The sequence below is a fragment of the Monodon monoceros genome, unplaced genomic scaffold (assembly GCF_005190385.1).
Source record: "Monodon monoceros isolate NGI ecotype Baffin Bay Population unplaced genomic scaffold, NGI_Narwhal_1 Super_Scaffold_21, whole genome shotgun sequence".
NCBI lineage: Eukaryota > Metazoa > Chordata > Mammalia > Artiodactyla > Monodontidae > Monodon > Monodon monoceros.
This window is the reverse complement of record NW_021703778.1, coordinates 1171493-1184839: the sequence shown is the minus strand read 5'-3', so window position 1 is coordinate 1184839 and position 13347 is coordinate 1171493. Positions and strand designations below refer to the sequence as shown.

Below are 13347 nucleotides of genomic sequence, written 5' to 3'. Positions count from 1 at the left end.
GGGTGAAGCAAATACACACGTTCCTGGTTAAAATGAAACGTCCACAGGTGGTAACTGCTACATCAAACTCATATTCTCTTCCCCTTCGGGAAGATTTTTCAACTTCCTTCCTCTTCAGGTAGAGAAAGTCCCAAGCTTTGTTTCTAGAGCCACCACGGTACTGCTCACAGGTTTGCAAATACTGGACCCCGTCACTCCCTGGCCTCTCTCTTTGGGAAAGAGAGGAATCTGTTTCATTCTGTAGATTTGGCTTCTCCTGGCTGGGTTCTGCTTCCTTTTGTTCCCCCTGGGATCTGAGCAGAAAAGCAAAGATCAGATCGAAGCCGGTCTAACTCGTCACCCGCCTACTGAGGTAACTTTCCCCCCTTGTATTTTTTTATTTCCCCCCCTTTTAAATTCTTGCCAACTCCTAAGAGATACAAAACCCACTAACAATAATGTCTGCTTTCCCCCAAATTAGATAGACAATAAGTACCATCGATTTAGCACCTTCCGTTACATCCATCATCTCTCATTTAATTGTCACAATCACCCTTCAAAGCAGGTCACACAATCCCCGTGTTACCCGCGAGGAAGATCACACTTCCCAGAGCTGGTTTTCACAAGGTCTCGGAGCTAGAAATCCACAGGGTTGAGATGTGAACTCAGGTCTATCTGAATTCCTTTGCACTGACTGTCCTGGCTGACCATTCGGTGTTCCCAGTGGAGATTAATCGCATCTCACCCTGGGCTGTAAACCTAAAAGGTAAGGAAAGCCAGGTACCCAGGTGCCAGCTGCCTCTCAGCTTGTCCCTAACATCATCCCCTGGCTGGACTCCTGACCTGCCCCATCCACCTGCCGGCGCTCTCATCAAATGGCCCACTTCCCTGTCTCCTGTTTCCAACTAGCCCGGTTTGTTCCTCCTCCAATCCAGTGGCCAGCACGGTGGTCCTGGCACTCAAGCCCACTTGCATGATGAGAGTGGGTGGTGAGTAGAACCCCCCCAGCCAAAGCCTTTGGATTTTTCGGGGTGGACAGAAGAGGGTAGGCAGACGGCTTCCTGCAACCGCCCAGCACGTCCTTCCTGCAGGTTCTGTGTTGCTCAGACGACTTCCTCCTGTGTTCCTTCCCTCTGTCCCAGGCACTGCCCTAGACTGCTCACCTCCACACGGACAACTAAGTGTCTTGTCCATAGAGACATCAGAATAGACCTTTATTAAGCACTTACGTGCCAGGCCCTATTCTATTCTAGGCGCTGGGGACGCTGCCGGAAACAAACGAGACACATACAGGCCCTGCCTCTGTGGGGTTTACTCCTCAAGTGGCGGGAGAGAAGCCACAAGTAGATAACGACTAAACCTCATGAGGATGTGCAGTCCTGCTCTGAACACGAGGCTGCTGTCCACCTCCCTAACCTGAAGAGAAGTCCACTGTCCGCCCGACACACAGGTAGCTCTGGAAAACAGGTGGGCTAGAGCAGAGGCAGCGAGGTTTTCAGGAGGATAAAACCAACAGGGACTCGATGTTGGGGAGAAATGAATGACCACGGCCTCAGGGCACGGCTCATGCCTTGTGTCGGGCACATGCTAAGGACTTTCCGAGCATCATCACGTTTGTCCCGCGCAGCAGGTCCTACACACGATCAGCAACAGCGAGCCTCCTTGAGTCTATGGCAAGTCAGCTCTGAAGGGGCAGAGCCTGGATTTGACGTCAGTAGGTCAGACTCGGAGACGGTGCTGACTCAATATCCCCGCAGAAGTGGTGTGTTCATTAAAATAAGTTCTCCGCCATTTCCCCCTTCCTGCCTCTTCAGGGTCTGCTTGCAGTTCTAGCAACTTCTCTGAAAGCCTCCCGCCCCAGCCCTGAAGTGTCTGGGGGCCCTTCCTTCCTGAAAGCAGCCCAACACCGCCACCTAGTGTCACCAGCGGGACGGCCCAGCCCGCCCCGTGCTGAGATCTGCGGGTCCTGATGCTGCTTCAAACCCTTTGTTTTTTTCCTGACTGTAAAACTTTCAAGTATGCTTGTAGAGAACGACTCTAAAAGCCAAGTTACACAGTGGAAAGCCAGAGCAGCCCTGATTTGACCTCCATATGGATGTTTCTCTAATTTTCCTTAACTCCCAAACCCCACCAAATGGTATCTGTTCTTGTGATACAGCGTTATTGGTTATGTGAGGTGCTATCCTTACCTGTGGGAGAGTCACGCTGGAGTGTGGAGGGTAAGTGCTACAATGTCTACAACTGACTTCCAGATGGTCTGGGGGGAAGGGAGGGAACGGGGCTATGACAATGTTAGTGACCGATTCTGGATGGTAGCACCCAGGTGTCCGTTGGCCAGTTCTCTTCACGCCTCATATGTCTGACATTTTGCAAAATAAAACGTCACAAGCGTCACTGGGACAGGCGAGGAGAGAGGCCAAGCATGTTCCCAATGTCAGTATCCAGATTCGGGAACGGGGACCGTGTGTGCCCTTGCGTGGGACTCCTCGGGGCCTGTGTGCTGCTTATGGGCAAATCGGACCCTAGGGGACTGGATTCCAGCCAACAGCCTCAAGGGCAGCCTCGCACCTTCTTAGAGATCAGTGGCTTTGCCTGCTTGATAAGCTCGGTGGAGCCAACCAAACACAACATGGTCAACCCTGCACGGCATTAGACAGAAGATGATGGACATGACTGACTGACTGGAAGCAGAGAGGCTGCAGGGAGAGGGTCTCCCGCTGGCCTGCAGCACAGGCGCTGGCTTGAGATGGCTCGTCTTTTTTTTTTTTAAGATTTATTATTTATTTATATTTGGCTGCGCTGGGTCTTAGTTGCAGCACTCAGGGTCTTCGTGGAGGCACACGAGCTTCTCTCCAGCTGTGGCGTGCCAGTTTTCTCTCCTCTAGTTGTGGTGCGTGGGCTCTGTAGTTTGCCGCACGCAGGCTCTCTAGTTGAGGCGCGTGAGCTCAGTAGTTGTGGCGCGCGGGCTTAGTTGACCCGCGGCATGTGGGATCCTAGTTCCCTGACTGGGGATTGAACCCGCTTCCCCCGCACTGGAAGGCGGATTCTTTACCACTGGGCCACCAGGGAGGTCTCAGACTTGACTGTCTCTTGAGCTCAGTTTCTCTCTCTCCCGGTTGGTACACAGGCGCTGCTCCATCCCCTCTCAATGCTGGACAGTTTTCCTTGTAGATGCTCACTTTCCGTTCTTGATCAGCTGACATTCCTTTTCTATTTCTACACCAAAGCAGGAGAGGAGTCAGAAGCAAAATGGCAAGTGACAATAGTTAAAGGCACTCGGGGAAGGGCCCCGAAGGGTAGGCTGACCCTTCTCCGGTGGGGTTTGGGGCAGAGGACACAGCGTGTGTGGGAGAGGAGAACCCTGCAGGCTCCCGACGGGACCACGTGAGCCAGAGGTAAGTTAACCGCACCCGTCACCCAAACACTCTTGCTGTGGACAAACCCCGAGCTGAAGTAAAGCGTTAAAAAAGTGTGCCACTTCTTCGCGTAATTGGAAGCACCGCCGAGGGGGGACACAGAGGCAGGGAGAAGGCCCTTTGCAAGCGAGCTTCATGCCCGGATCCCCATCCTTTCCCTCCAGGCCTGCGGCGCACGGTTCCCCTAACTGAGGTCATGGACGGAGCCCCTGAAAGTGCTGACAGGGCGCAGGGGCCCGGTCCTGGCCGAGAGAGGGTCTGGCCCAGCGGCCTGCCCACTGCCTTTCCTTCTAGTCGCGCCCGGGGCAGGGGAGACTGGCCTGGGGACTTGTCCACGTTTTTATTAACTAGACATTTGGTGGGGCGATAACGCTAGTCAGATATGCAGAAGTGTGCTGGTGAATACTTAACAACAGGCCCGGGGGGTGGGGTAAAGCCTGGTTTGAGGGTTAGTCCATTTCCATGGTGTCCATATTACCACCGTGGCCAATTTCGAGCTGCCAACGTGCAGTCATTAAACACAGAGTTGGGAATTAAACGTGCACAGTTGCACAGCCAGCGCCCTTGAGCTTGGCTTCCTCGCATCACTGAAAACCGCAGTAGTATTTCCCGAAGAGCATTGGAAGTAACAGAGGTGATAAAAGCGTTTTTCTGTTCACGAGGTTGTCCGGGACAGCTTCCCGTGCCGTGCCGCTGAGCCTCACGTGACGTGGAGCTTGACATGCTGCCTCGTGCTCCCTCCTCGGGGCTCAGCCCAAAGGTCACGTCTTCGGCGAGGCTTTTCCAGGCTCCCTCCCTTGTGGGTCTCTCATTTATTACCGTGTTTTGTTTTCTTCACAGCAGCTATTTCTCTATTGGGCATTTTGTATTGAATTCTGAACTTTCTGTGCATTTACGTTTTCAGCAAGCGCTTGACCTGCCCATACAGAGAACTTTCTATTGATCAGCTCCTGTTTTCTCCCTGCTGAGAAGCCAGTGACTGCACCTGAATCTCCTCCCATTTCCTTATCCCAACGTTGCCGCGCTTTCCTACGTCGCGAGCCTCGAGCCCCGTCTTCCGGGGTCGCAGGGCTAGGCTGCTTCCACGTCGCCAATGGTGCTTCACCACCTTCTCCCTTCATCTCTCGGTTAGATTTTGTCAGTTTTTGCTTTCTTCAAGGTCTCTGACCCTTTTATGTTTGGGAGTGTCTGCTGTCTTTATATTTGAACAACTTCCTAACTGTAACATCTGGGTCACGATAGTTTCTCAGACATCTGTTAGAACTTCACAGACGGTGCTGCATCACGTCCTGCCAGGAAGCGTTGCTGAAACCGGCACACTTTCTCTCGTCCCTTGTTCTGCTCGAGCTGGTTATCTGCTTGCTCGCTCAGGTCCGTGTTCCTCCCGTTTCTTCCCGTCTCAGGGCTGCAGAGCATGTGCCGGGCTCTCTTGCCGTCCTGCTTCTGGGTAAGCTCTGCCGAAGTGGGCCGAAGCAGAGGTGGGGAGGTGGGCCTTCTCCCTCTCTGCGCAGCTGGCGTCTTCCTCAGTGGGCTCGCCTTTGCCTTGGACCCGGCTCCCCGGGCGGGGCTGCCCCTCTGTCTGCCCTCCAGGTCGCTCGCTGCCCCGCTGTTCCCTCCAGTCAGGCCTGCCTTGGTTTACCCTCCGCCAGCTTCAATTTCCCTCCTTTGGAAATACCCAGGGTGACTTCTACCTTCTGGCTGGGCCCTAAGTCAGGGGTGACTGGATGTGCTAAACTCCACCAAAATTTTCTATCCGCTTTTCTCTAACCAGCTGTCACCTTTCACAGGTTATAGGACAGGTTTGTACTTTTTTCACTGTGTTGAGGTTTGTGGAGGAACATTTTGGCTCTTCAAATGTTACTGTTTTGTTAAGTGTTTGGGGGTATTTCATCAGCTACCTTACGCTGTAATTCCATCGTCAGTATTTTACATAATACCTCTGCAACCCTTGTGCTTGTCAAACAGAGAAAGAGAGATGGAGCCTGAGATTCTGCATTGGCATTTTAAAAATTAGAGCTTCTCCAACCATGGAACTGTCTTCTGCTTATCACTTTTAACAGTTTTAGCTCAAAAAGATGATAAAATGTCAAGGTATGAGAATGGAAAAAAAAAATGAAATTTAAGGAAGTGGCCTGTTGATATTTCACAATGACTCCGTTCAAGCTCTCCTCTTTAATCATGAATTTGTTTTAATAACAATGTTTGAATGTATTATTTAAATATTAAATACAAATTTGACCAATCCTACAAAGTACATAGTTAAAATGTTGACTTCACTCATTCATGCAAAAATATTTGAGCATACAGTAGGTGCTGATTTTTCTAGGTGATGGGAACACACAATGCAGTAAAGAAACAAACATCATTGTCCTTGCATTCTGCCTTTTTCATCCGAGGTAGTAACCCTGGGACACCTCAACAGGATGAGAAAACTTGCGGCCGCAACACACCCGCACAGGCTGGTCAAACTGGGCAATTAAACAGTAGGCACACGAAAAAAAGAAAAAGACACCTGTTTATGAAGTGCACCCAGTCGCAAAAGCAGGGAATTCTCACACCCCAGCTGTTCTCCTCTAGGGTGGATGTGTGTAATAAAGATGCTCCTCCATCAGTGACACATCTCAGAGCGTGGTATGTGTTTTCTGCCTAAAACACCCACCCTGAAAGAAGCATCTGAACCGAAGACATGGGCCTAGCAAACCTTCCCTCCCTGTGAATCCTGGACCCAGTCTCCAACCTCCCTCACCCGGCCATGCCCAGGCTTCTCCCATCAGAAGTAGCATCTTGCTTCTCAGTGGCTTATTTAATCTTAAAATGTGTTCAAGTTGACTAACCTTGCCTGAGAGAGACAGAGAGAGCACATTTCACAATGCTAGCAATTAAAATGGGTTTGGAGTTTGGTTCTGGTAACCAACTGTCATTTCTTAAAAGGAAAACATACAATACTAGCTGCTGTTCCGTCCCTATCCCCCAAGGTGAGAGGACCAAAATTACAACTTGAAGAAACAGCTCTGTAATCTTTGTCAATCAATCCTCTTAAATTGACCCTGTCCATAGCCCTTTAACACTCATCATTCATTAACTCTCTTCTGAATACCAGCGCGCAGGTGTAGAGAGCGGTGCTCTGATCTGGATGGGAGGTCGGGGAAGGCCTCTGGGAAGAGACTGAATGGGCGGCCAGCTATAGCTGTGCAGGGCTCTGGCAACAGGGCTTTCCAGGCAAGAGAACGGAGGACCCTGGGGGACTGACTGCAGCAAGCACGGGAGGAACCAGACATGAGACAGCGCTGACGTTCGGGGCTTGAACACAAAAGCCACGGGGGAGCTCTGGGTTTTGTTCTGAGCGTGACAACACGGAGAGCAGGCTGTGCACGTGCGTGCGCGCGGACAGGAAGGCAGGAGGCCTTCAAAGAGGACCGAGGGCTGGTCTGGAGGGGCAAACGTGGGCAGGGGCTCTCAGGCCCAAAGCACATCGTGAAGGCAGAGCACGTGTGAGAACAAAAACGTCTGGGTCTTGAGCAACTGGGGGAACCGCGATGTCGGCCCCTGAAGACGGGGAACAGGGGAGGATAAAAGTCTTAAGCGCAAGAGCTCCTCTTTTTCTTAAGAGAATTTGCCATGCGTGGTAAGGCAAGTGTTAAACTAACTTGTGGGGAGCTCAAGGAAGAGACCAGGGCTGCAGATAACCTGGGTGAAACCGACCTAAGAGTGGGATTCTTAAAGCCAAGGGCGTGGACGAGCTCACCTCGGCAGGATGCACTTTTAGGGCACTCCCAAAGCTCGGAATCGGGGGAAAAGGGTACAGCAAGTCATAACAGCATCTAAAGCCAAGTTTTTCACTAAAACAGTGCAATTAAGAAATTATATGAAACATGACTGGAACACCACTCTTTAAAAATTCTGTAGTAACCTGGTATTTTTTAAGTTTTCTTCTTCAAACGCATAAAATTATGCACTCTTTCAAAACAGACTGTTCTGAAATAACTGCACAACGTAGTCAAAACATATTTATTACTTTTCAGTGTCATTTTGTACACTCCAGTACAAATACAAGAATATAGCCATATTTACAGGTATTGAAAAGAAATCCGTATATTCAAACCCCACATCTAAACACAGTAGCTTTAAGTCCTGAACTACAATAGTTCTGGTTTGCAGTGAATTACTTCATGCCCTGCCCCCTCCCCCCTTTGAAATAATCCCTTGAAGTTAAGGTTGTGTTTAAAGACAACAATAGATTGTTTCTGAAATGGGTTCACAATTAATTCTTTGAAAAATTTTAAGCACCTCCTTTCCAAGATTTTACAACTGTGAAGCAGATACATAAAATCTGGAAGATAAAATCACTCATTTGGGCTATTCAAAGCAGCACAATGTCTTTAAAAAGGGCTGACAGAGTTTTCAGTGTGCTTAAAATCTGGAGATATAGCCCAAGTTTTAAAATGAAAAGTTAGTCAAACTAGTTAAACAGAAAACAAAGGGGAAAAAGGTAGGGAGGCTGGCTCCTCGGGGATAAGACTCTAACAGACCCACCTTCACAAAATACATTTTATTACAACATCAGTTTTTAAGGTTTGAATGTAACACCACTCATGTCCCTTTTAAAACAGAAAAATAAAAACCCTGAGGTTTCCCAGGGGCTATTTGTATTTCTATTCGCAAACTATCTGAACCAAGGTGTCCACCAAAATAAGATACATGCTCAAAGCCATGGCAACAGGACAACTAGATAGAGAATATTCTGGGATACTATGCCTATTTCAATAAATATTCCCTGGTTACCTCAAGAAGGTTAGTAGCTGGACACCATGTGTGTATTAAAGTGCAGTATTTAAAGTAATTCACTACAGAATAAGTGAATCAAATATTATAAAAATATTTCCACAAAATGTTTAATTCTGTTTAAAAATTCACCGGGAAAATTTCAAATTAGGCATCACATATGTGTATGTGAGCAGTTCCTTTAGGGATATAAACATTTTTAAAAGTCAAAACAGTAAGGTGACATAGATCAATAAACAACTGGCAAATCAAGTTCAAAGTTAGCTTAAATCACAAGTTGCCATCTGACTGGGAAACATCTGCCTACTACATCATCTCTCCAGAACAGGTACAGGCCTACATCAGTAAGGGCGCTAACTTAACACAGTTCTCCGGAGTTTCATTTACATGCACTAATCAAGTCCAGCAAATATCAACAGTCTCACAGGTATTAACACTTTATGGCGATATAATTTATAACATTTGTTTTTTCTTACATTTTAAAAGTATCCTCAAGTTACAATAAAAAAAATCAGTTTCCAGTATGACTCTAATTCTTAATTACACTGGAACGTTTTTGTATTTTAGAAAGTATCATCCATACTACTGCTTAGAGTTTACTGCTCTGAGATTTACTGAGAACTCTGAGCATTACCTTCCATGCTTTAAACATGCTCAAAGCGCAGGAGCAGTGTGGAATTGCGGCATCCCAGAATGCAGTGACAATGGCTAACATCACAAAAGAAGCCCTTGGTGCTGGCAGCTCTGAGAGCACGTGAACACATCTGCCCAAGAGGAAAAAAAAGCCTCTAAATTGGGTAAGTTAAGATTTTGAAATTAGGAGGATTTTCAGCATAAAGAAACCCTTGTGATCTGATTTAATACTGGCAGTGTCATGCTAAGGCCATGTGACCAATATTTTAGCAAAGAAAAAAAAAAAGCCAAGGTAATTTTATAGTAGCAATAGTTTCTTTTTTTATTTTAATATACTTTAGGAAACAATATACAAAGCTGAGCCTTCCCACCATTTCCAGGTAACAGCAGGAAGCTCCAATTACACAAATTTAGCGTTTTGTGATGGCTAAGAACAGCAGTCAGCACCAGACTTGAACAGTTAGCTACAACACAAACATCCTTCAAAATGAAATGTCATTAATAGCAAGACAGGTAAACCAGGGTTTAACAAATGACAACCACTTGGGAAGTGACTTAATCATTCTTGTTGAATTTCATATTTCATTAAATATTCTTATACACAATTTCCTGTTAATTGCTTTAAACAAAACCTTCCTTAAGGAATTACTTCAATTAAGTATAAATGTTCAACAAGAATAGTTCTGACAAAGAATCCCCAGGTAGTTCAAATTCTAATATGCATTGACCGAAGGTAAAGAAAAATAACAATTTGTGTTTGTTTTAACATGTTTATTATAACAGATACAATTCACATCTGACTAGCTGTTTCCTCTTCCCCCACAACCATGTTCATTGGGCCATTTCCTTATATTTGAGCCATCAATGTACTTTCAGCACACATGCCCAGCAGTACTTTTAAGTCCATTCTTACAGGGTGCAAATGGATTTCAATAATTTACACAAACAAGTGGGTTATGCTCAATCACTGCAATTTTAAGCTACTGTACACAGGAATGAAAAGGTTATAGAAAAGTGCCATAGCAACAGTGCCTTAAGAAAGGAGAAAAAGAGGAGCCTTAAAAAATGGATAAAATCAGAGGAAGGATTTCAGAGGGAGATGGAGCACACGGGAAATGAAAACATTTCTCTGCAAAACAAACGGAGAAGCACTGCTCTTGACCAGGTGCAAGTGTGGAAACAGTTGTTTCATGGTATTTTGTACTCTGCCCATATGGTTCAAAATTGTATCCTTAGACACAGATCGCCTGGCGCTTGCACTGAATCTTTTGAAAATGCAAGATTTCTGAATGATAAATTAACCCCCCAAATTTTTCTTTAAAAAAGCTAATTTTGCAGACAGGTTTACATGTAAAAGGCTAGGTATTTAGCCACCTCAGCATTGATTAGTTTTGGATGTCTAAGCTCTGTTACACATGGCTTCCCATGGCTTCACTCTACAAAACATATTTACAACGTGAAGAATACATCTACAAGAAATCTACATTTCAAGGGTTTTACAAATCCATCTTGTATCTTTCCCCTGAATTGAATCTCACAGACCCCCACCCCTTGTCATTTCCTTTGCCCAGCTTAACGGTCCAAAGTCTACTTAAATGCAGCTCAAAAATGTTAAGACTGGGCAACAGATTTACAGTTCTGTTCTCAACACCATGTGCAATTATTCACATCTTCACACCATGAAGGAATTCTGATTTTTTAGCTTTTCGAGTTCCTTAATTTGTTGTCTCAAAAATAGTATCCTGAAAAATAAGAGAGGGCGTTAGAACCCACGTGGTCACTATAAATGCTACAGAAAAACCAGGCTTTCAACTATAAAGATAGCTTTACAAAGAAAATGAGTAACTACTAGTTAAGATGAAGTAATTTAAAACTGGTTAGTCTAGTTAGGACAAAATCACCATTTGAAAACATTACATATATTAAAGTATCAGGATGACAAAAGTTAGAAGGTTTCCTAGTTTTCTAAAACCCGTTCTCAATAATTAGTTTGAATATAATGACTGACTTAAAAGGTAACTGTTCACTGTGTCATCACCAGACACAAAAGGCAGCAGATAACATGAGATAAACTTACACTGCATGTTTTCTGGACCACAATATAGTAAGCCTAGAATTAACGAGCGGCAAGAGGCTAATCGTTTCTGAAGAACAATTCTCAACATAAATGTAGGCTCATAAAAATGGAGCGAAGTCCAACTGACATGTATATCTAAAACAAAAACTAAAACACAAATTCCACAGCTAACTCGATTTCCATGAACTCTGTTAACACTGTTCCTCTCTGACCCCTTTCTTCTGCGAACTATGACGATTACTGCTTTGATATAGCATGGTATCCGTGTACAGTCAAACATGATACATGACACGTGACTGATACGATACCTGTTTCAGTAAGCTGCTGTAACGAGTATCGCCTGCCTAGCAAGCCAAAATAAAGTTAAGTTTTATGTACGTTAGAACTACTTTCAGAGCAATCCTAGAGTAGAAAATTCCCAACTGATATTCAACAAGTACCTCCAGACATTTCAGTAGTTGAAAGGTTAGATAAAAACTCACTTTTCCAAGTTTACTATAAATCCCAACTTGGCATTTATTAAATTTTTGTGATTTCATGACAAGATTAACTCTACTTATTGACCCAGTCACTCAATATAGACAGGAAGTGAAGCCAATGAAAGTTAAGTCCTCAATTTTGTAATAGGCATTAAAAAAAATATCTATACTATTAAACACGATATAGAAATCCTACTTGAGTAAGATACTAGACTAAGAAATATGAGACAGAGTTTAAGTGAAAACAATTAAAGAAAGCACATATATATCATTAAACTTCCTGGACAACTAAACTCTTAATTGCCAAGGGATGTATCGATGCTGCGAGGACAATGTCAACAGTGATTTGAATTTCAACTGAAATATGTACCCTCAGCAAGAGAGCGCTGCTCTCAACCGAACAGGGGACTCCTGGTAACTCGCTGCTGTCAACACCCCGCTTTTTAAATAAAACATTACTGGTACCATATACTGTCATAACGCAAGAAAAAAAGTCAAATAATGAAGCATTTACCATGGGTTAAGAGAAATAAAATCTAGATGCCACTACCATTTGCCAGGAATATTATTAAATTATGAAAACACAGTTTACAGTACCATGGAATGTGATATATCAAAGAACTTTAAATTTCAGAAATGAAATTCGACTTACGTTCTTTAGTCCAATTTAAGATCTAATTATTTTAAGATATATAATTTTTAGCATTACCTAAAAAAAACAAAAAAATTCATTTCAGTGAAAGGCTTACCTTTGCTCTCGCAAAGTTGCTTGAATTTCACATACTCGGACTAAAGATCTTAAATTTTTTAATTCAGTACAAATTTCCGACATATGAACGCTTCCCATGTTATGGGCTTCCTCTCGCAATCTCGATGCCTATAATTAAAGAAATGAAAATCTCATGAAATATAAGTCATATTCACATACAAAAAATAAAACATTAAATTTGAGTGTAACTTTATACCAAGATTACAAAATAAATCTTTTCCTTTAAATCCACAAAAATGCTCATGAATCTAAGGGGGAAAACGATTTTCTTTTAAAGAACTGTCTCTAATGGTGGAAGGTGTTCATTTTAAGATTTCCCCTTCAGGTTTCCTTGGGAGGATAGTATTTCCCATCTCACAGTAGTTTAGTGCTGGGACAGAAGGACTCATGATTTGTGGTTAAATAAAGATGCTGGATCAGCCAAAGTAAAGTTCAGGTATTAACACTGATAAAAGGGCCTACTGTATCCCCGTATCAAGAGATACACAATGTATTTCCGTGAACTTACAGAACATTTCAGATGGTTGGTCATCTGATAAAAGGGAAAAGCCATGGCAGTAACTGCAACGTCCTAAGGTCTCTCATCCCAAAGCAGAAGCTTTTCCTAACTCCAGTAGCTAGTCTGGAGGGACAGTCATAAGATTAATAGTACAGCTGAACCTTGAACAACAGATTTGAACTGTGCAGGTCCACTTACACGTGGATTTTTTTCAATAAACACCACTGTACTACACGATCCACGCTTGTTTGAACCTGAGGATGACGGACTCCGGATATGGAGGGTTGACTATAAACCATACTCGGATTTTCGACTACGTGGAGGGTCGGCCTCCCAACCCCTGAGTTGTTCAAGGGTCAACTGCACTAACAGGTTCTAAAACTATCAGAGTAGCCGGCTGAGTAGAAAAAGCACAACGGCTCTGAGTCATAACACTGCAGTAACTGCGTGACCCTAGTGTAAATCTTTTTGGTCTTAAAGGCCTCATTAGTAAAATGGGGAACTCATTATCTGCACTGCTTAGTAGTTTTAGAAAGTGGAGAAAACAAACATAAAGCACTTAGCACAGAGCTGAATGCTGAGCGCTTGGTAATGGGAGCTATACTGATAATTAAAATATTTTATGTGAAACCACAAAAAGTTACCTCACAAACATCCACATCAAATATTTTATAGAGGGACCACAGACCATCTAACTGGAACATTTTATAGAG

General features: G+C 44.4%; 1 protein-coding gene across 3 annotated transcripts in view; it reads right to left on the bottom strand.

Annotated features, from left to right (window-relative positions):
* Positions 1 to 7395: 7395 nt before the first annotated feature.
* Positions 7396 to 13347, bottom strand: part of WAC (WW domain containing adaptor with coiled-coil) — an 84956-nt gene continuing 79004 nt past the window's right edge. The window contains exons 13-14 of one of the 3 annotated variants that reach the window (XM_029239458.1): positions 12116 to 12243; positions 7396 to 10552 (exon numbers count right to left, since the gene is read on the bottom strand). In XM_029239458.1, the coding sequence (XP_029095291.1) occupies positions 10483 to 10552; positions 12116 to 12243 (198 nt within the window). In that variant the 3' untranslated portion in view covers positions 7396 to 10482. The remainder of the gene's footprint in view (positions 10553 to 12115; positions 12244 to 13347) is intronic. The other 2 variants (XM_029239457.1, XM_029239459.1) reach the window with 2 other exon arrangements.